The 23,572-nt window shown below is 45.9% G+C and overlaps 1 protein-coding gene and 1 pseudogene across 6 annotated transcripts in view; one reads left to right on the top strand and one right to left on the bottom strand.

Annotated features, from left to right (window-relative positions):
• The first annotated feature begins 4,109 nt into the window (after window positions 1-4,109).
• Window positions 4,110-15,076, top strand: LOC121583991 (annotated as a pseudogene).
• An 856-nt stretch (window positions 15,077-15,932) lies between these two features.
• LOC121584951 (kinesin-like protein KIF2A) overlaps window positions 15,933-23,572 on the bottom strand; it is a 39,196-nt gene continuing 31,556 nt past the window's right edge. For 2 of the 6 annotated variants that reach the window (XM_041901218.2, XM_041901219.2), the window contains exons 15-22: window positions 23,408-23,518; window positions 23,051-23,118; window positions 22,476-22,598; window positions 19,498-19,642; window positions 19,221-19,322; window positions 18,827-18,962; window positions 18,494-18,541; window positions 15,933-16,100 (exon numbers count right to left, since the gene is read on the bottom strand). In XM_041901218.2, the coding sequence (XP_041757152.1) occupies window positions 16,030-16,100; window positions 18,494-18,541; window positions 18,827-18,962; window positions 19,221-19,322; window positions 19,498-19,642; window positions 22,476-22,598; window positions 23,051-23,118; window positions 23,408-23,518 (804 nt within the window). In that variant the 3' untranslated portion in view covers window positions 15,933-16,029. Of the gene's footprint in view, window positions 16,101-18,279; window positions 18,542-18,826; window positions 18,963-19,220; window positions 19,323-19,497; window positions 19,643-22,475; window positions 22,599-23,050; window positions 23,119-23,407; window positions 23,519-23,572 lie in introns of those variants that run through there. The other 4 variants (XM_041901222.2, XM_041901223.2, XM_041901221.2 and 1 more) reach the window with 3 other exon arrangements.

The following is a 23,572-nucleotide window of genomic DNA, read 5'->3' as shown; positions in this document are numbered from 1 at the left end:
GTGAAGGGCCACATACTATATGCGTAACGTTATACTGAACAAAAATATAAATGCAACATGCAACCATCTCAAAGATTTTACTGAGTTACAGTGCATAAGGAAATCAGTCAATTGAAATAAATTCATTAGGCCCTAATCCAGGGGTAACACCAAATTGATATAATTTATAACATCACAGACAGTCAAACACACACACACAGATCCTGCATCTCTACCCTTGTAAAGTACAATCAAACTTAGTCACAATATGCAAACTTAAATTTATATGACTGGAGACATGCAAAATGTAACCGCAGATGTGTAAAAAAAAAAAAACGATTCTAAAATTTATGTGAAACATGGTAAGAGCCTTCGTTTCATTTATAATGGTCTGTTTTTGAAAGCATATTAAGGAACTATTCTCATCTCCATTGTGAGACATATTTACAGTTATCCAATCAACTCAGCCCAAATCTGACTGATTAGTTATTACCTGTATCCAAGTGCATTGCTGGATAATTCTCACTGCATAACCGTCGCCATGAAAAAGCATAATCCTTGCCTACCCCAGTCACGGTTATTTGAGTCTTAATGTGAACAATGGGTCTGGTCACCTCTCTTGGCAAGGGCATCAATGTCTGGTGTCATCTTTGATGTAGAGATAGTCAGAACCACTGACAAGTGGTCATTTGTTAAATTTGACCTATGACGGGATTTGTTTTAATTCGTGACTGAGAACGTTTGTTCACACACATATGTGGACCCGAATAAAACGATAGTTACCGGAGTGTAACTCCAGTTCTATGAGTGGAGCTCCGCCCCATAGGGGAGCTCTGCTCCTATTGGTTTACCCACTGCCCTAAAGCAGCATCAGCCTGAGACAAAATTATGCACACACCTGCAGCCAATAGGAGTACAGGTGTCCCTATAAGAGGGGTCGCTTCCCCTCAATCAACCTCCCGAGATATTTATCTTCAGCGAGACTAGAGGGTCGGCAGGGCCTTAAGTCTTATGGGGCTCCGCTCCACTCATAGAACTGGAGTTACACTCCGGTAACTATCGTTATATATCGTGGAGCTCCGCCCCATAGGGGAGCTCTGCTCCTATTGGTTTAAGGCGGAGCGAAACGCTCCAAAATGTACTCCCTGCCGAGCCCAACACTTCCCATCAAAATAAAAAGGTCAGGCATAGCAATGGCTGCAACCAAGTCCCGCAGTACTGCAACCACTGTCTCACAATACAAGTGTCACAATATACCGCGTCAACGGTTAAAACCCACCCCACCTAGTCCAATGGCAACACCAATGACTAGTGGGCAGATCACCAGAATACGGGCCATACTAATCTGTACTAGCAGATAGATGGTACCTCAATATCCTGTTACAATAATACCGACCACTAATGGAATGACACAAAGTGTCACTCTACATTGTGTACACGGTAGCCCGCCCCACTCAATCAATGGAACCCCAGAGATTAGTGGGCAGATCCCAGAACATGATTCATACTAATCTGAACAAGCAGATAGATGACGTCACATTCCGTCAAAATTGTCATGACCGGTCTAATAGTACCATAACTAAGGTTACTACTATTATCCCTCATCATTTTGCCTCAACCCAGTTATTCACTGGTGGCAGATCAATACATGCCTCTACTATACTGTATTAAATAATACTATACTGAACATGTCAGTCAGGAGTCATGCAAAAACATGTCCTATCAGAAGCGGACCTGAAAGAGACCTGTCTCAGTCCTGCATTCCTCTCTCCTAGCTCGTCCTCCCCTCAGCCACGCTGAGTACAGACTGAGCCAGAGTTAGAAGACATATCCAAGAGATAGAACCGGATAAATGGAGACGGTGTTGACCACGACGCCGCTGCACAGATATCCTCTACCCCTGTTCCTCTGAAAAGGGCAGTAGAAGCCGCTACTCCACGAGTGGAGTGGGCTCTTATACCCTGAGGCAATTGTCGCCACGCTGCCTCATAAGCTGTCTCAATGCCTTCACAAAGCCAATGAGACAGACGCTGTTTTGAAAGTGGTCTACCTAGTGCAGCCGCACCGTGACACACAAACAGCTGAGGCGATGACCTAATCGCTGCTGTGCGCTCAACGTAACACGCCAAAGCGTGCACTGCGTACAGGCGATGGAGCCTTTCCTCACTCCTCTCCCCATGAGGAGGGGGAGAAAAAGCCCACAGCTCCACGGTCTGTGATCTATATGAACTCCTAATAACCTTCGGCACAAATGCCGGGTTAGGACGTAACACCGCTCTGCTCAGATCGCCATTAATGGCAAGGCAGTCGGGTCTCGTCGAAAGAGCACACAAATCACTAACACGCTTAGCAGTAGTCAAAGCGAGCAACAGTGCCGTCTTCATAGACAGCATCTTGAGGGGTATTTGATTCAATGGCTCGAACGGCGACTTACATAGCGCTTTGAGTACCAAAGCCAAATCCCACTGAGGAAGCATGGCTCTAGGCATTGGCCTAAACTGCTGCGTTCCTAATAAGAAACGTTTCACTAGAGGGTGGCTGAAGACAGTGTCTCTGCCGAACTCCTCGTGACAAGCTGAAATCGCCGCTGCAAACACTTAATGGTGGCGGGCGATCGCTGCTTATCAAACATAAACTGCAGGAAAGAGAGAACACTCTCAACCTGACAGCTCATGGGGTCTACATTCTCTGTGACGCACCATTGTGAAAAAACGTTCCATTTGCTGGCATGCACCCTGGAAGTGGAACTGACACGTGAACCCTGTATGGTCCAGATCACTGAATCAGATAACCCACGGCGCTCTAGCCTGTCCCTCTCAGGAGCCAAGCCTTCAGTGGTTGACCGATTATGGACAATCGCCCTATCGAGCCTCCTGCCTGAGACAACGCATCCCGTCGATGTGGAATTGGCCAAGGTGGCGCAATCAACATCTGACTCATCTCCGCAAACCATGGAGCCCCTGGGCGACCAGGGGCTACCAATACATTTACATTTACATTTTAGTCATTTAGCAGACGCTCTTATCCAGAGCGACTTACAGGAGCAATTAGGGTTAAGTGCCTTGCTCAAGGGCACATTAACGTCATTTAGCAGACGCTCTTAGCCAGAGCGACTCACAAATTGGTGCGTTCACCCTATAGCCAGTGGGATAACCACTTTACAATTTGGGGGGTTATTATTGACAGCCCGCCTGATCTCACCCTGGCTAACAGTGGGAGACTGCAGGACAGCAGAGGGAATGCATACAGAAGAACTCTCGGCCACGGATGGCGCGCGAACGCGTCCCTTCCCAGTGGCGGTTCGTCCTGTTCCCTCAGAGAGAACCATAGGGGACAATGCACGTTCACGCGTGACGCGAACATGTCCACCTCGGCTCTCCCGAACTGTTCCCAAATTTGGAGAACAATGTCCGGATATAATATAATATAATATATAATATATAAATATAATAAAATAATATAATATAATAATAATATAATATGCCATTTAGCAGACGCTTTTATCCAAAGCGACTTACAGTCATGCGTGCATACATTTTTGTGTATGGGTGGTCCCGGGGATCGAACCCACTACCTTGGCGTGGGTTCGATGCAGACGCCACTCGTCGTCTCGGGGACCCCCTCGAGACATGAGGTCTGCTCCTACGTTCAAGTAGCCCGGAATGTGTGCTGCTCTCAATGAGCGGATGTGCTCGTGAGCCCAAAGCCACAATTCCTCCACCGACCGGTGGAGAGCAGGAGACCTGACTCCTCCCTGGCGATTTATGTAGGCTACTCTGGTCCGGTTGTCTGACCAGACCAGCACATCGCGACCCCGAAGGGTAGACGCGAAGTGGATCAGAACCAGTCGAACCGTTTCCAACTCCAAGAGGTTGATGTGGCGACTCGAAAGAGGCCACACCCCTCCTATCGCTTGGGTCTGACATGTCCCTCCCCATCCAGTCAGAGAGGCATCTGTAAACACTGGAATGTAGGAGGACACTTTGCCTATCGGGACTCTGTGCGTGAGAACGCGCGGGTCTCTTCAATAGTTCAGATCTGCACTGAGCGAGAGAGGAACCACCACCAACCAATGACGTTGACGCACTGGGTCTAGTCTTAGTTGGGCGAACCATCGCTGCATCCTGCGCATGCGCAGGACTCCCAGCGGAACCACGACGTGGGCTGACGACATAAGACCCAAGAGTGACATGACTGACAGCGCCGTTACCGTGTGATTCGGACAACACTTTCTCAGGGCTAGCAACAAGGCTACCCTTCGAGGGTCCGAAATTCGAGCCCTCATCATTACAGTGTCTAGCTGTATCCCCAGGTAGACAATCTGATGACTGGGCCAGGGTGCACTCTTTTTCCAATTCACAGCGAACCCCAGACGTGTGAGATGAATCACTGTCTGTGTCGTGTGAGTGAACGCCAGCTCTGCTGATGGGGCGAGAACCAGTAGGTCGTCTAGTTAGGCTAGTAGCCTTATTCCCTGACGACGCAACGGTTCCAATGCCGCCTCTACACACTTGGAAAACATGCGAGGTGCCAGGGCGTACCCGAATGGCATCCTCGTGTATTCGTACGCCACCCCTTGAAAGGCGAATCGCATAAACTTTCTGTGACGCGGCTGCACCTGCACATGAAAGTACGCGTCCTTCAGGTCTATGCTTGTACAAAAGTCTCCTTTCTGGACACATTCCAGTAGACGTTTTGTTGTGAGCATTCGGAAGGGCCGTTTGGTTACGCTCTCGTTGAGAATGCGTAAATCCAATATCGGCCTCATTCCCCCCGTCTTTTTGGGCACCAGGAAGTAGGGGAAAATATAGCCCTTTGTTCCTTTGCTCCTGGGGAACTACTGTGACCGCCTCCTTCGCCAAAAGTTCCGTAATCTCTGATACCAGAGCGGCCACTTTTTCGGGCGTTTTCCTCACCGTCTCCACCACTCCCCTGAATGGGGGCGGGGTCCGATGGAATTGGATGGCATAACCCTTCTGCAACGTCTGGTCTAGCCAGCGTGAGAGAGTACAGCTTCGCCGCCACTCCCAGCAATGCAGAGAAAGCGGGTGAGCGCGAAGCTGTGGTACATTCAGTGGGAAGGACCTATATTCCTCGATGGCCCTTGCCGCCGCTGTTCCCCAGCACTGAGGTGGTGGAACAGCCCAAGGCGGGCCTCCCATGAAAGGGAGAGGAAACAGCACGTTCTGAGAGAAACGGGGGCGCCAATACGTTGGTTAAACCCATAACCATAGTATTCCGGCCCTCCGTGAACGCAGCGTGGGTCTGAACTGCACTGACCGAGGCTATAGCCTGCGACAGAGCACCATCCACAGAAAGCGATTGCGTCATCATTCCAGTATCTGGCTGTGACTGCAGCCCGCTATGAGAGCCCTTCACTACAGTACTCCTAGGAGTCTGTAATGTGAGGTCTCTATGAGGTCACACAAGGCGGCGCCTTGATACCTTCTTAACCTTCACCTCCTGTGTGTGCTCAGCTCTGCACCCCTGGTGGGCTGAGCTACACTCAGCATGGTGAGCATCAGCGCGTTCTGAGAGAAACGGGGGCGCCGATACGTTGGTTAAACCCGTAACCGTAGTATTCCAGCCCTCCGTGAACGCAGCACGGGTCTGAACTGCACTGACAGAGGCCTTAACCTGAGACAATGCACCATCCCCGAATAGCGGTTGCGTCATCCTGTCATTATCTGACTGAGACTGCAGCCTGCTGTGTGAGACACTCACTACAGTACTCCTAGGAGTCTGTAATGTGAAATCTCTATGAGGTAACACAAGGCGGCGCCTTGATACCTTTTTAACATTCACCTCCTGTGTGTGCTCAGCAACGCACCCGTGGTGGGCTGAGCTGCACTCAGAGTGGTGAAAGAGAGAGAGCGAGAGTGAGGAAGGTCGAACGCTCTCGGATATATTATGGAAAAGGGGCTCTTTTTGACAAAGTCAGGTGGAGCCAACTCTTTATTACACACATCAACAAAATGGGGGGGGGAACAGTGGGCACAGTCACACTAGGTGCAGCGCCGTCTTCCGTTCTCTCCCCCTCGCCATGTCATAAACGGCGTCTCTTCTGGCCGCCCTTCGGGTGATGCCAGGATGACGCTTTAATGACCTCTCTCGCCGGCGGAATGGTCGGCACCTCTGGAGCTGTAGGAGGGGCGCTCCCTTGCTGCTGGAGGCCGCCGTCTGACGCCGGGCACGACGCCGAGCAGTAGCGAGAGTGAGAGCCACCCTCCATCATGTCCACTTCCGGTTGGAGGGAATGGGGGGCAGCTTAATCTCCAGCCGTTTAGCAGCCCTCTCAATGAGACCTGGAAATTCAGAGCGCAGAGAGGCTGTGGCGTCATCATCCAGGGATGTAAATGACCTCACACTTTCCTGAGGGAAAAAGGGGTGTTAAACATCTGGGTCAGTGTAATGAATTATTCCAATAGAATATTCATTTCCTCCCCAATAGCCCTGTCATCTCCTGAGTCAGCGCCTTCAGATGATACCTCAGAAGCTGAGACTAACACTGATAGCACATCCTCAAGAGGAATATCCTCCCTAAAAATGCCCAACGCTGCTTCCTCTCCTTCAAAAAAGGAGGGCGCAGCTGGCGCATAGTGGGGGATTAATGAGGCCGTCCCTGGCGTGCTGTGTCCCTCAACCCACGAAACATAAGTCGGTGGGGGTCGACAGCCGCCAAGGGGAACAGCGACATTGAGCTCTGAAAATAGCTTTTGTGGATGGAAAAACGGTGTGCTCATTTTAGGACGACGTCGATGACTGGAAAATCCGACGGCGTATCTCGTCCTGAGTCTTCTCTTCGTCTCTTCTTGGCTTCTTCAGTCTAGTCCAGTCGCTGAAGATAAAGGGAGGCTGATTGAGGGGAAGCGTCCCCTCTTATAGGGACACCTGTACTCCTATTGGCTGCAGGTGTGTGCATAATTTTGTCTCAGGCTGATGCTGCCTTAGGGCAGTGGGTAAACCAATAGGAGCAGAGCTCCCCTATGGGGCGGAGCTCCACGATATAGAACAAGCATCCTTTGGGCGTGCTTTTTAATGTTTGGAAACTTTGTTTCATTCAGTGAGCCATAAAACTGGTCTGTTGTTGCTGTTTTGTACTTCTCCTTCAAAACACTGTCACATTGGATGTCGATTAGCTCCAATTGTGTGTCTGGTGGTGCTTTCTCACTGTCGAAAGACAGAGGGCATGATACAAGCTCCAGCTCAGTCTCAATCTTGGTGAAGTGTGAGAAGCGGCGGGAAAACTCAGCATGCAGGTCGATCAAAGTGCTACTGTATGTCTCAGTGCGGCACTGCGATGTGGGCGCGTTCAGTGCGGCCAGTGTCGGAAAATGAGCGCGAGACCGGCTGCTCATTTGTCTGGAGAACAACATAAGTTTGGCCTTGAATGCTTTCATCTTGGAATACAGTTCATAAACAAAAACACAATTTCCCTGCAGTTTAGATCGTTCAGATGCCCCAATATGTCCACACCGAAAGCAAAGTCGCCTAGCCAGTCTGTGTCTTTCAACTCGGAGAAGTCGTCAGTTTTACCAACCGTATCAAGGAACATACCTATCTTGCTGTCCATTCTTCTTTAAACACACGACATTCAGAGTGCACTTTTCTCATTTTCGCAGCAATAATTTTTCACATCAAAAGTCATCAAGCAATGGCTATGATGACTGAGTCCATTCTGAATCTGACTGTAGGCCCAAATATAGAGCGCGCTGCCAGGCGCCATCTATTAGAGTTTTTTTGTATATCATGCAATGAGTAATTTTAGGCCAAAAATCGTAACTAAAATATTATCATATTTAATACATTTTAAAAATGTCTTGCAGGCCCGGCGGCGGCCCGCGGGCCGTACTTTGCCCATCCCCTGCCCTAATCTATGGATTTCACATGACTGGGAATACAGATATGCATCTGTTTGTCACAGATACCTTTAAAAAAAATGGGCCTCACAATGGGCCTCAGGATCTCGTCACGGTATTTCTGTGCATTCAAATTGCCATTGATAAAATGCAATTGTGTTCGTTGTGCGTAGCTTATGCCTGCCCACACCATAACTCCACTGCCACCATGGAGCACTCTTTTTACAACGTTGACATCAGCAAACCGCTCGCCCACACAAACGCCATACACGTCTTCGGTTGTGAGGTCTGTGGTTGTGAGGCCAGTTGGACATACTGCCAAATTCTCTAAAATGACGTTGGAGGCGGCTTATGGTAGATTCTCTGGCAACAGCTCTGGTGGACATTCCTGCAGTCAGCATGCCAATTGCGTGCTCCCTCAACTTGAGACATCTGTGGCATTGTGATGTGTGACAAAACTGCACATTTTAGAATGGCCTTTTATTGTCCCCAGCACAAGGTGCACCTGTGTAATGATCATGCTGTTTATTCAGCTTCTTGATATGCCACATCTGTCAGGTGGATGGATTATCTTGGCAAAGGAGAAACGCTCACTAACAGGGATGTAAACAAATTTGTGCACAAAATATGAGAGAAATAAGCTTTTTGTGCAAATGGAACATTTCTGGGATCTTTTATTTCAGCTTATGAAACATGGGACCAACACTTCACATGTTGCGTTTATATATATTTTCAGTGTAGATAGATATCCAGCCAGTTATGGCTAGCTATCTAGCTGGCTAGAAAAGGACTACGGTAGCTATTATTATTGACTTTGTCCAGTGTACATCAAAACACAACGTAGCTATAGTATGGTTTACTTATGTAAATAAGGTATTTCTGTTTTTTATTTTTTATAAATTAGCAAACATTTCTAAAAACCTGTTTTCGCTTTGTCATTATGGGGTATTGTGTGTAGATTGCTGAATTTTGTATTTATTTAATCCATTTTAGAATAAGGCTGTAACGTAACAAAATGTGGAAAAAGTCAAGGGGTCTGAATACTTTCCGAAGGCACTGTATAGACACACCGTATGTGTTTTAATCAAATCAACTATATATGCATTGAGCTTGTCTGATGCTTTAAGCTCACTGTTTGATGAAATAAGACACAAATGACTCAAGAGGGAGCCAGAGATCAAGATAACCAGAAAAAAAAACTTTACCTTTCCCGACCATCCTCCTACTTGCTTTCGCAGATTCTGCCATTACTCTCCTGAAGTTGCTGGTAATAGGCTACACAAGGAGTCTGCAAACTTTCTGCCAATTTATCTTACAATTTCTACCGATGATTTTCATATGCACATTTTCGTGGAACAGTTTCATTTAATTTATAATAACGTCTTTGTATCTCAAAATCATTGTCATGTGGTTAATCGAAATTCTATCCAAATCTAAATGAAGATGATACAAACCTAAAAAGTAACTTCTCTTGCATTGCCAACTATGTAAAAATAGCCTATAAAGTAAACAAATAAAAACATTGCAGCCTGCAGGTAGAAAATATCCTGATAAAAATAAATATCCTATCAATCACATTGGTTACGCATGGCCCGTCTGCAACGAACATGAAACATTGTATAAACTATTAACTTGGGTCCGGCCTGAAGCTCCTTACAACACTGTATAAAATATTCTGGGCCCTCAGTTTCCTGCGCCAGTGAGCTCGGGACAGACACAGCTGTAGGCTATTTACACAAGGGATAAGAAGTAATCATGTAGGCCTATTTTTAAATGTTTCCACTGGATCAGAGCATAACATTTCTCCCTTTCACACTGAGTTGTTATCAAAAGGGAGAGTGCTGGAAAGATTTTTCAAATACATTGAGGAATTATTGTCATTGTCAATGGATGTAAAAATTGACTTTGCTTGCTGTTTGAGGTGAAGAAAACATTACGTTGAGAAGCTCCACAGCTCATTAGTTTTGGTGAGTTAAGCCAATCAGAAATACTATCAGATCCCCAAATGGGCACATTTATATGCCTACATTTGCAAGCAGGCCAGGTAGTCTATAGGCCTACTTCTATGCGTAATCATGTGCGCATCCTTACTCAACATTGACAGGAGCGCTCCAAACAAAAGACAATGACTAAATTGACAAAACTCGTAAACGGAATGAAATAAACCAAAACTTGTTTCTCACAAGTGTAGTATAGGTTGTGCGCTCTACAAACAGCATGTCCACTCCGACAATGAGAACCGTAAAAGACTGGAATAATAATATATTGAATGCATTGACAGACATTACCGTAACCAAACAAACATTGTAGATGAGAAATTAAAGGAATTAATAGTAAATGTACTACTGGTGATATAAAGTATGCAATGGGGAATTGATAGACACTAACATGCTGACCACACCGCTCGCGTTACGTGCGTGAGCGTTGCAAAATACACTGCTCAAAAAAATAAAGGGAACACTAAAATAACACATCCTAGATCTGAATGAATGAAATAATCTTATTAAATACGTTTTTCTTTACATAGTTGAATGTGCTGACAACAAAATCACACAAAAATTATCAATGGAAATCAAATGTATCAACCCATGGAGGTCTGAATTTGGAGTCACCCTCAAAATTAAAGTGGAAAACCACACTACAGGCTGATCCAACTTTGATGTAATGTCCTTAAAACAAGTCAAAATGAGGCTCAGTAGTGTGTGTGGCCTCCACGTGCCTGTATGACCTCCCTACAACACCTGGGCATGCTCCTGATGAGGTGGTGGATGGTCTCCTGAGGGATCTCCTCCCAGACCTGGACTAAAGCATCCGCCAACTCCTGGACAGTCTGTGGTGCAACGTGCCGTTGGTGGATGGAGCGAGACATGATGTCCCAGATGTGCTCAATTGGATTCAGTCCATAGCATCAATGCCTTCCTCTTGCAGGAACTGCTGACACACTCCAGCCACATGAGGTCTAGCATTGTCTTGCATTAGGAGGAACCCAAGGCCAACCGCACCAGCATATGGTCTCACAAGGGGTCTGAGGATCTCATCTCGGTACCTAATGGCAGTCAGGCTACCTCTGGCGAGCACATGGAGGGCTGTGCGGCCCCCCAAAGAAATGCCACCCCCACACCATGACTGACCCACCGCCAAACCGGTCATGCTGGAGGATGTTGCAGGCAGCAGAAGATTCTCCACGGCGTCTCCAGACTCTGTCACGTCTGTCACATGTGCTCAGTGTGAACCTGCTTTCATCTGTGAAGAGCACAGGGCGCCAGTGGCGAATTTGCCAATCTTGGTGTTCTCTGGCAAATGCCAAACGTCCTGCACGGTGTTGGGCTGTAAGCACAACCCCCACCTGTGGACGTCGGGCCCTCATACCACCCTCATGGAGTCTGTTTCTGACCGTTTGAGCAGACACATGCACATTTGTGGCCTGCTGGAGGTCATTTTGCAGGGCTCTGGCAGTGCTCCTCCTGCTCCTTCTTGCACAAAGGCGGAGGTAGCAGTCCTGCTGCTGGGTTGTTGCCCTCCCTACGGCCTCCTCCACGTCCTCCTGATGTACTGGCCTGTCTCCTGGTAGCGCCTCCATGCTCTGGACACTACGCTGACAGACACAGCAAACCTTCTTGCCACAGCTCGCATTGATGTGCCATCCTGGATGAGCTGCACTACCTGAGCCACTTGTGTGGGTTGTCGACTCCGTCTCATGCTACCACTAGAGTGAAAGCACCGCCAGCATTCAAAAGTGACCAAAACATCAGCCAGGAAGCATAGGAACTGAGAAGTGGTCTGTGGTCACCACCTGCAAACCAGTCCTTTATTGGGGGTGTCTTGCTAATTGCCTATAATTTCCACCTGTTTGTCTATTCCATTTGCATAACAGCACGTGAAATGTATTGTCAATCAGTGTTGCTTCCTAAGTGGACAGTTTGATTTCACAGAAGTGTGATTGACTTGGAGTTACATTGTGTTCTTTAAGTGTCCCTTTATTTTTTTTAGCAGTGTACATTTACACATACATGTTATTCGATAATTTAATCCAAACTGCTCGTGTCCGTCAACAAGCATCTGCGTAGCCAGGCGCTAAAATAGAATTTGGTTCTATTTTTTACGCTTGACTCGCTGCAAGGCCCGCCTCTCCCTTCTCCCCATTGGTTTTTAGGAGCATATACCCACGTGGGTGCTTGAAAGATGAACTGAAGTCCACACTCCAGTCCAGTTGGTGGTGTTAATGCACCTTAAAGTTGGTTGCCATCTGCCATATAAAGTCCAAAGAAGAAGAAGCCTGAAGGAGGAGAGATTACTAGAAACTAACTAGGTTTACCCTTTTATCTGTGGATTAATTGTCAGAGTAGAGGACCTAGTGCATTTCAGGTAAAATAACTACCCAATGTTTATATCCCAGGACAAATTAGCTAGCAACAGCAAGATAGCTAGCTAAATAGCCATGAAATTCCACAAATTAACTTTTAACAAGACACACCTGTCAATTGAAAAGCATTCCAGGTGACTTCCTTATGAAGCTGGTTGAGAGAATGCCAAGAGTGTACAAAGCTGTTATCAAGTCGAAGGGTGGCTACTTTGAAGAATCTCAAATATAAAATATATTTTGATTTGTTTAACACTATTTTGGTTACTACATGATTCCATATGTGTTATTTCATAGTTGATGTCTTCACTATTATTCTACAATGTAGAAAATAGTACAAATAAAGAAAAACCCTTGAATGAGTAGGTGTATCCAAACTTTTGACAGGTACTGTATATATTTGCTACTGCTCAACTAAAAACAATATCGGTCGAACAACAGCCTATCGACCAAACAATCGACCAGTTGAATAATTGGGGTCAGCCGTACTTTAATCTTCCCCTTGTCTGAAGGTTGTGGCCTGCGAGTTGGACGGTATGCTAGGCTCCAGAAGAGAGTGCAGTGCACGTGAGTACAGTACTTGCCTTAACTTAGCTAGTGAGATACTCCCCTTTAAGGAATTGTACATGTATTAGCTGAAAGTGTGATCGTGATGCAGTGACATCTGTGTCCATTGTCTGTAATAGGCCCATGCAAACCAAACTACAGATCTTGGTGGGGATCTTCCTGAAAACAGAGCTGCCTTTCTTCGACGTCTGTGTCGCCAATTTACCCTACCAGGTAAAACTCTTCACCCTCAGTAACCAACACGGACCCAGTTCAGTAAAACCATAATAGCCTTTTGGCAAAAATACCTACGGATAAATCTGTTTCTTTGTTGTTTTGCAGATTTCATCACCTTTTGTCTTCAAGTTACTTCTGCACAGGCTTTTCTTCAGGTAAGACACAAGAGAAGATGGCTGGTTCCAGAGCTTCAACACTCCCTTGATCCTGTCATTGACTTAACATCAATTAGTACACTTGGGGGCCAAATCTCAACTTCAAATAGGCACGGGTAACCCAGACTGTTGTGTAATTCATGCATTGTTATCAATGGGAGATACTTGGAACATTTGAATATTGTGCATGGACCTCGAGTTGGGATTTGGCCAAATCATTATTTATTTGTCATATGCACCGGATTGATATGGCGTAGTGTACACAGTACAATTAAATGCAACTCGCTAGGTCTCCTCAGAAACAGTGCAACGACTAAAACAATGGCTAAAAACATCTATTAACATATTTGATGACTTGTCAGATGTTCCAGAGAGTTTGCCAGGCGTCTGGTTGCCAAGCCTGGAGACAAACTGTACTGCAGGCAGGCTGTCCATCAACTCAGCAGCTGGCTTGAGTAGACCACCTCATTAAGGTCAGTGGGATCTCTTGGTTCCGTCCCAAATGGGTCCTGGTCAAAAGTAGTGCGCTATATAGACGTGTTAGCTGACATCACGAAAACAATGTGCATGCTTCAATGGGGCAGAAGGCTGGGTTTCGTGATTCTGGATGGCCAGATCGCTAGCAACAATGACAAGAAGCTACCATGTGGGGAATCATAGTTGGTTCGTTTCAGCTAGTTTGATATTGTTCTTGATACCATGTTTTGTTTTGTTTTGAGGTGTTTTGACTGATGTCACGTCTATGCTAATATGGCAAATGTCAATAGCTAGCCAACCAACAACTAACACTGTGTTTGAGACAAGTGCTCATTGTGCAAATGTATTTATGTTTTCAATAAACATTCGAGACGAAATAGTTTACATGTTGTCAACAGTCTAAGCCAACCCCGTCTGTTTTGCCCCATAGTTGCGCATGCGTCAGTGCTAAACAACCAACCCGTCTATAGGGAACAGAATGCCATTCGGGACAGAACCGTCGACTCAGCCATGGAACTGGCATCCCGTCATTGTGCATGTGGACCGTTGTGGTTTCTCAACTATGTTACTACCTTTTCTTCATTCCAAGAAAAAAAACCTTGGCTCTGTTAACCACAAACTATGATAATTTCTCTCTTGCTCAGGTGGGGAAGAATAATTAGTGGAGTCGAGTGTTGTCAGAATAGAGCCTAAGAATCCTCAACCTCCTGTTAACTTCCAGGTAAGTGTTAGTTCTGCAAAGGTTGTGAAACCTAGGTGTTAAAATGTTCTGCTGCACAGTAGTTATTGTAATCAGTAGTACAATGCAATATTTCTTTCAAACAGGAATGGGAGGGTCTCGTCAGAATCACATTTGTGAGGAAAAACAAAATACTCAACGCAGGTTTCAAGTGAGTACCAAAATAAAGGGTATTCAAATCATAGTTAGTAATATCCTGGCGGCATCAAATAGTAATGTGACAAGCTATAACATTAACACCGAAGATGATGGTGCTTTCCAGGTTCACTGCAGTTGAGCAGCTGTTGGAGAAGAACTATAGGATTCACTGTTCAGTACACAACGTGGTAAGCACACACCTCATGACAATATTCACTGATGTTTCTGCAGTCAGTATATTTTCACATTCTGGATGTGGTTAGGTGATTATCAGTATTGTCAAAGTGAGTCATTACATTTGTTCATGTTTCTGGAACAGGAAATCCTAGCAGACTTCAGCATAACCAAGAAGATTTAGTATTCTGCAGGAGGCATTGTTTAGTGAGAAGCGAGCCAGGAGCATAGACGACTTCATGGTGTAAGTGGAGCTGGCTATTCTACATATGTATGCGTTTTATTTTGTTTTAATGTTACGTTAACTAGTGATTCTTCATGCCATAACCTTCATGTTGTCTGTCCACAGACTTCTCCACGCGTTCAACTCTGCTGGGATCCCTATTTCCTAAGCAGACGGTACTGCTGAGGACTTGATGCAGGAAAGCAGTATTGTGGAAACCTATCCAGGTTTTAAACCTCCAGTGCTCTTTAAGGAACGGCAACTGGAAGCTGTTATGGATTGTTGAGACACATCCAAGTCATTTGATTGGATGAATGATGACTACACTCATTTGATAGATCTTACCCCCTGGACTACCTTCATTGTGCATTTTCTATGAAAATGAACTGGTGATCAGTGAACTGTACATATTTATTAAGTGGTTACATGTATAGTTACCCAAACGCTACACCACACCCGCGGACGTCAGTTTCCCCGACAATTTCGCAAACACATTCTAACCGTTCTGATTGGACGCAGAAACCGGTCGGTTGGGCCAGAGCCACAACACACATGCGTTTAGAAAATGTGTAATTGGCTTTGATACTCGGATTGGTTAGAAATGATTAAAATCGCTGATGACTTTTTGTATAACACCCCTCATTTTGACGTAACCACAAATGACAGCAGTCTGACTGAAGTATGTAGCGAACATAAACAGAATTCTTCCGCTGCTCTGAGTCGTCAGGCAAATGGATAGCTAATGCTCATACATAAAACAGATGCACTACAATGTAGTTGGTCATCCCTAAGCATCAGCTGAACCTAACGTGCTTGGTTATCATGGATAGGTTTAGAAATATACTTTGTAAGATGTGTAAGGAGCCTGTCAATAATAAGAGTTTTTGAAATAGTGTTGGTGTATTTCATGAAGTTCAGCAATTCATTACTTCTTTACCACCACAAAAAAATTCATTCTGACTTCCTTTATATCTCCATCTTAAAGATGTAGCTACAACTTTATCCAGTTGAAACGGTATGCAAAATATACAATGACAGTGTTCAAACTGGGCCATTGCTGCGCTGTAGGGTCCCCCGTGTTGACTGTCCTCACGATGAAGCTGAAGTCTGCCTCTAGATGGCGCTGCTGGTGTCACTGACTACTAGTGCTGAGTGACAGGGCCAGAGTCACCACAGTCTCCCTTCCTGACAACCCTCGCTGTCTCTCTATGCCCTACAAACACAGAACATCACACTGCTTACTACGCAGACTAATGTAAAGACTATCGTTATCAACCATTTTCCAGCGTCTTTACTACCTATGTATGAAGACTGAAAAATGTCAGCCCCGTTATACCCGGCCTACATCCCTAGTCGTATTTTGACCACATGCATTTCTCTCAGAGATCAAGGGCAGACTATTGAGAGGTTCTAATGCCACATCAAGAGTTAAACGTCATCCACACTCAGGTAATTCAGTAGTGCAGGCTAAGGGTCAAATCAAAACAGGTGATTCTTTATTGAGCCAGTGTTACATCTCGTGCAAACACTGAGCAACATATGCAGCAGTATGTCAGTGGTTTTTACTATACATTTGTTAGTGGTTTTTGTTCTAATTTTTTTTACAAAGTGAGTGAAAAATGACTTCACAGTATAAAAGTAAAAGGGGGAACAAATTAACTGGGGTTGCCACGAAACATGAACACAAAACTGAATCAAACTATAGACTGGTCATGGAGGAAAAAACATGGATACAAGAGGGAGGAAAGATAACACGAGAAGAAGCACAGCTTGATTTGATGCCTCTCAAACTCAGAGGAAACTCAGAGAAAGACGAAAAGGAAGACTGGCCCTACAGAGTAACATCTATATGCTGTACAGTGTTAACTGAGCAGTGACCCAACCACACGCATGATGGAGGATGGAGGCCAACATACAGAGTTGCGCATGCACACATCAGTCAGACCTACCAGAATCCACAACACTGGTACTGTAGAACCCTAAAGCACAACCAACATGGAGAGGTCTCTGATGAAGCCAAGTCAACAGCCGTTCAATTTAAAGAAATAAGTTTTTTTTTTAAAGTAAATAAATCGAACAAAAAAAGATACAAAAAGTTAGCATTAAAAAAATCAGAAAAAAAAGGGATCCAAGGTTGCATTCCCCTCCCGTTATTTCTGGTGACATCCGTGGGCCTAATTGGAAAACAGATGAGTCCTTTCCTTTGTCTTTTCACAGGCGGTTGTGACAGCGTGAGACAGCTGTGCTAAGTACACTACATGGTCAAAAGTATGTGGACACCTGCTCGTCGAACATCTCATTCTAAAATCATGGCCATTAATATGGAGTTGGTCCCCCCTTTGCTGCTATAACAGCCTCCACTCTTCTGGGAAGGCTTTCCACTAGATGTTGGAACATTGCTGCGGGGACTTGCTTCCATTCAGCCACAAGCGCATTAGTGAGGTCAGGCACTGATGTTGGGCGATTAGGCCTGGCTCGCAGTCGGCGTTCCAATTAATCCCAAAGGTGTTCGATGGGGTTGAGGTCAGGGCTCTGTGCAGCCAGTCAAATTCTTCCAAACTATCTCAAAAAAACAATTTCTGTATGGACCTCGCTTTGTGCATGGGGGCATTGTCATGCTGAAACAGAAAAGGGCCTACCCCAAACTTGCCACAAAGTTGGAAGCACTGAATCGTCTAGAATGTCATTGTATGCTGTAGCGTTAAGATTTCCCTTCACTGGAACTAAGGGGCCTAGCCAGAACCATGAAAAACAGCCCCAGACCATTATTCCTCCTCCACCAAACAGTTGGCACTATGCATTGGGGCAGGTAGCGTTCTCCTGACATCCGCCAAACACAGATTTGTCCGTCAGACTGCCAGATGGTGAAGTTTCATCACTCCAGAGAGCGCGTTTCCAATGCTCCAGAGACCAATGGCGGCAAGCTTTACACCACTCCAGCCGACGCTTGGCATTGCGCATGGTAATCTTAGGCTTGTGTGCGGCTGCTCGGCCATGGAAACCCATTTTATGAAGCTCCCGACAAACAGTTCTTGTGCTGACGTTGCTTCCAGAGGCAGTTTGGAACTCGGTAGTGAGTGTTCCAACCGAAGAGAGACGATATTTATGCGCTTCAGCACTCGGCGGTCCCGTTCTGTGAGCTTGTGTGGCCTACCACTTCGCGGCTGAGCCGTTGTTGCTCCTAAACGTTTCCACTTCACAATAACAGCACTTACAGTTGACCGGGGCAGCTCAAGCAGGACAGAAATTTGACGAACTGACTTGTTAGAAAGGTGGCATCCTATGACGGTGCCACGTTGAAAGTCATTGAGCTCTTCAGTAAGGGCAATCTACTGCCAATGTTTACCTATGGAGATTGCATGGCTGTGTGCTCGATTTTATATACGCCTTTCAGCAACGGGTGTGGCTGAAATAGACTAATCCACTAATTTGAAGGGGTGTCCACATACTTTTGTATATGTAGTGTATCTAGTGTTTATGTTCCTGTATGTACCACTACCCCTCCACACACAGACCATACACCCCTCCTCTCCTTGGTCGACCACACACCCCACCCTGGTCTGGTCTACAGCAGGGCACGCGGCCTCTTAGGATTGATCTGCTTACTGGCTTGTTCTTCTTCCTGGAGCGATGAGCGGAACGACTTGACTTTATCTGAGGAGAGGAACACAGACAGTGGATTAGATATTGCTTATCAAAAAATCCCATGATTTATGTAAATAGACGTGAACCTACTAATGAATGTCAACGGTGATCTGCATAGATACAAATCAACAAACGATTGAAAAATAACCTCAGGAAGTGAATAATACAAATATGCCAACTTGCATAGGCCAGGCGTTAAAACTCGCGCTAATTTTGAGCACCTCATCCCTAAGAGATGTTCTTTTATCAGACAAACGGTGCCATGTCACTAATACCATTTATGTCCATGCCTACCTCTGAGCTCCGTAAGGATGTCAATCTTCTGATCCAGGATCTGCTCCAGCTGAGTGGCGTACGAGTCCACATCATAGTCCACCTCCTCAGTCATCTCCAGCAGAACCTTCTCATCCTCCAGCCACCGGATAGACTCCTGCTCACAACACACACATTAACATCTCACTTAGTCATCTCCCCACTGAAACAAATTATTCAAATCAATTATTTTGCTCCAATCGAGTCAGCATCACATTAGCTTGAAGAACTGGATGATTTAGAGAATTTCCTGGATAGTGTCTCCACACTTCACAGGACATCAAGCTTGCAGATTCATTCATCTCAATAGTTGGAACCTCCTAACTAACTATATGTGAAAGGATCTAAGAGGAGCCATCTGTTAATGGAGTCTGACCTGGAAGACAGCTCTGTGGTCCTCCAGCACCTGTTCCTCCATCTCCACCATCTGAGAGACAGCCTCATGGAAGGTTAAGAGCTGGGGGGACACCTCCTCCTCCTGGGGAGACAGAACAGACACACACACTTCAACCAGCATCACCAGACCCAACACCTCTATTGGGGAAATGGCCTCAAACGCATGGATGCAAACACGTGTGCATGCACACAGTAAGAAAACCATCTAGGATAAAAGCTGTGCATGAGCATAGAAGTGCATTAAGAGTGTTGCTTACGTTCTGCTCACAGAGCAGTTTGAGGTCGTCTCTCTGGGGGGAGCTGCCCAGGTGGTCCCAGTCATCATCCAGCTGGTCCACCACATGGATGTTGGGCCGGACCCCCTCTATCACCTGGTTAGGGTCCACCGTCAGCTCCTTCACTCTGTGGGTCAATCAACACCTTCGGTCAGCTAACACATTGCTGCTCTGCCCAGTTAAGTACACTACACTTAACTTGATGGGCTTATTCACTAGGGCCCAACATTCAGGATGTTGCAGATAGAAATCCATTACTTTGATATGACTGTGACTAAGTATATTAAGTCATGTAACTTCTATGCAATACATTGCTGACTGAATGTTTTGGCCCATTGAATAGATGCCTAGACACCATCACGACACCATGCACAACCAATGGGGTTCCATCTGTGTCTTATTGATGGCATTTTGGCTCCAGCCAGCGGCAAACTTATTGAAAGACACTCCATTTTAGTTTACAGTGAAATGGTCCCTTTTAAATTTCAATTAATTTTATTTCCTTGATGAAACCGAATTAAGTAATATGAGATGAATAGCTAAGATTCAGAGTGCTAGTTTAGTTGTTCCCCACTAAAGTAACTAACTGTTAATGCTATAGAACTGACTGTAGAAGCTATCTGTTTTCAACGGGGCCCTTGCATGTTAGCCATGTTTCGCACGAGAATGAGTGACAAGGAGTTGGCATGATAGCACAAACATACTGGTACTCAGGCTACTTGAATGTAGAGTACAATAAGTGCTGTGGACAGTCCATATGGCCAGGCCTGTTTATACTGCTAGCATCTGGGTGTGTATTTAATGAGGTGTGACTGAGCTGATAAGGTCCAGTAGAGTAAAATGACCTTATTGACCCGTGTCTGACCCACTGACTGACTGGGTGGTGACAGGGATTACTACTGTAGCAGTGGGAGGTGGAACAAACACAGGCTGGTCTCACTGCATCTTTGGCAATAATTGTATGTACTTAGCCAAGGTATTATCCTCTAACTAGCACAGTATAAACTGACCAGTCAAATATTAGGTGTTAACCCATAAGAGTCTAAGTCCTGTCTAAGCCGGGGGAAGGGGGGGTACTACTAAGCTAAACTCAGCAAAAAAAGAAACATCCTCTCACTGTCAACAGCGTTTATTTTCAGCAAACATAACATGTGTAAATATCTGTATGAACGTAACAAGATTCAACAACTGAGACATAAACTGAACAAGTTCCACAGACATGTGACTAACAGAAATTGAATAATGTGTCCCTGAACAAAGGAAGTGTCAAAATCAAAAGTAACAGTCATTATCTGGTGTGGCCACCAGCTGTATTAAGTACTGCAGTGCATCTACTCCTCATGGACTGCACCAGATTTGCCTGTTCTTGCTGTGAGATGTTACCCCACTCTTCCACCAAGGCACCTGCAAGTTCCCGGACATTTCTGGGGGGAATGGCCCTAGCCCTCACCCTCCGATCCAACAGGTCCCAGATGTGCTCAATGGGATTGAGATCTGGGCTCTTCGCTGGCCATGGCAGAACACTGACATTCCTGTCTTGCAGGAAATCACGCACAGAACGAGTAGTATGGCTGGTGGCATTGTCATGCTGGAGGGTCATGTCAGGATGAGCCTGCAGGAAGGGTACCACATGAGGGAGGAGGATGTCTTCCCTGTAGCGCACAGCGTTGAGATTGCCTGCAATGACAACGAGCTCAGTTCAATGATGCTGTGACACACCGCCCCAGACCATGATGGACCCTCCACCTCGATCCCACTCCAGAGTACAGGCCTCGGTGTAACGCTCATTCCTTCGACGATAAACGCGAATCCGACCATCACCCCTGGTGAGACAAAACCACGACTCATCAGTGAAGAGCACTTTTTGCCAGTCCTGTCTGGTCCAGCGATGGTGGGTTTGTGCCCATAGGCGACGTTGTTGCCGGTGATGTCTGATGAGGACCTGCCTTACAACAGGCCTACAAGCCCTCAGTCCAGCCTCTCTCAGCCTATTGCGGACAGTCTGAGCACTGGAGGGATTGTGCGTTCCTGGTGTAACTCGGGCAGTTGTTGTTGCCATCCTGTACCTGTCCCGCAGGTGTGATGTTCGGATGTACCGATCCTGTGCAGGTGTTGTTACACGTGGTCTGCCACTGCGAGGTTGATCAGCTGTCCGTCCTGTCTCCCTGTAGCGCTGTCTTAGGCGTCTCACAGTATGGACACTGCAATTTATTGCCCTGGCCATATCTGCAGTCCTCATGCCTCCTTGCAGCATGCCTAAGGCATGTTCACACAGATGAGCAGGGACCCTGGGCATCTTTCTTTTAGTGTTTTTCAGAGTCAGTAGAAAGGCCTCTTTAGTGTCCTAAGTTTTCATAACTGTGACCTTCATTGCCTACCGTCTGTAAGCTGTTAGTGTCTTAACGACCGTTCCACAGGTGCATGTTCATTAATTGTTTATGGTTCATTGAACAAGCATGGGAAACAGTGTTTAAACCCTTTACAATGAAGATCTGAAGTTATTTGGATTTTTACAAATAATCTTTTAAAGACAGGGTCCTGAAAAAGGGACGTTTCTTTTTTTGCTGAGTTGGAATTGTTTTAAGGTCATACCAAGGATCACTTTGCTATTTGAATTTTAAGACGCACACCTGTTATCGTCCATGAGAGGGTATTAGAAGAACAGCGTTCACAGTTAACACAACCTCAGCACCGCAAAAGATGAAAGGAGAAGCGCATGCCAAGGATGAAGAAAAGGATGACATGGAGATTAAATAAAAGGGAAAGGAAATGAAGAAGACGTGTGAATAAGTCCTCCACAGAGACTGGTGAGAACGATGGAACAAAGAAGAAGTGTGTTTTGTGTGTATTTTACAACTAAATGTATGCATACAGGAAATGCATGTAGGTAAGTGTTTGTGTAGGCAACAGAAAAGGTACGTGTGTAGTGTGTGTGTGCACGCAATGGGAAAGTGCTTGACCTGCTGGGAGAGGTAGCAAAGTCATCGTACTCATAGGTGGGCGAGAGCTCCGAGAGCTCCGAGCGACTTCCACCGCCCTGGGAGAAGGGGATATCTGAGGGACTGATCCCAAACTCCTTTACTCTGCACAGAACAGCACCAGGCCCAGAGCAGGAAGAGGGGGGGAGAGAGGAACAGGAAAGACGAGAGACGAGGGTCAGGACACAGAGCTACAGGCAAAGAGTAATTTTCCTTTCACCATCATCTGCCTGCCACAGTGGCACTCTTTCACATATGTAGCCTACATCTGATCAAACTGCTGCAGGCAGATACACCCAATTCTGCCTATTGAGGCGCAGAAGTATTGTCTACCCATAGCTAAGCTCAACAATGCTGTGTACAAGAGCACAGTGAAGACCTCAAGGTCATTACCACACCTTGTGTGTGATCAGTTACCATAGAAACCTAAAGGGAGAGTGGTCAAAGAAGAGGTTCCTATATTCCCTTTTCCAGACTAGAGTTCTCTGCTGATCACAGCTGGAAAGGTCAGGTGTAGGAGATAGATTCCCATGGCCAGCTGTAACGTGTGTGCCCACCTGTTAGCGTAGCGTAGCGTGTTGAGGGTGTTCTCACAGGACGTCATACCAGGAGAGATAGTTGCTATCTGGATGGGACAGAGGTGAGGAGAAACTCAGTGGAGGTAAGGGAAGGACAGTACAAAGACCAAGTAAGGTGGCCTGTCTTTTGCAGAAAGAGTGTTTACTTTCAAAGTGAGGAGAATATACACCCTGTATATCGACCTCTACATGGTCGGTATAGTCATAGGCCAAGGAATCTTAAAAATAATTGATTTTAATAGAAATTATTAATGAAATCAGAGATGACTGAGCCCAATGCCAGTGAGGAGAATGAACTCACCAATTACCAAATCCAATAACTAATGATGAACTCACCATGCATGTGCGGGAGTTCTCCCCTATAAAGGAGTCTCGGAGGACCTGGGTGAGCTTGCTGGCCCTGAACGGAGTGTGAGGTTTGTTCCGCCCCAGCGCCCTGATGCACTCCTGGTAAAGTTAAAGAGAGATATAATGAGCTACAGTCGGTCTACTGCAAGGCCT

This window comes from Coregonus clupeaformis, chromosome 16 (genome assembly GCF_020615455.1).
Source record: "Coregonus clupeaformis isolate EN_2021a chromosome 16, ASM2061545v1, whole genome shotgun sequence".
NCBI lineage: Eukaryota > Metazoa > Chordata > Actinopteri > Salmoniformes > Salmonidae > Coregonus > Coregonus clupeaformis.
Note: the sequence above shows the minus strand (reverse complement) of the source record. Positions and strands in the feature narration are given on the sequence as shown.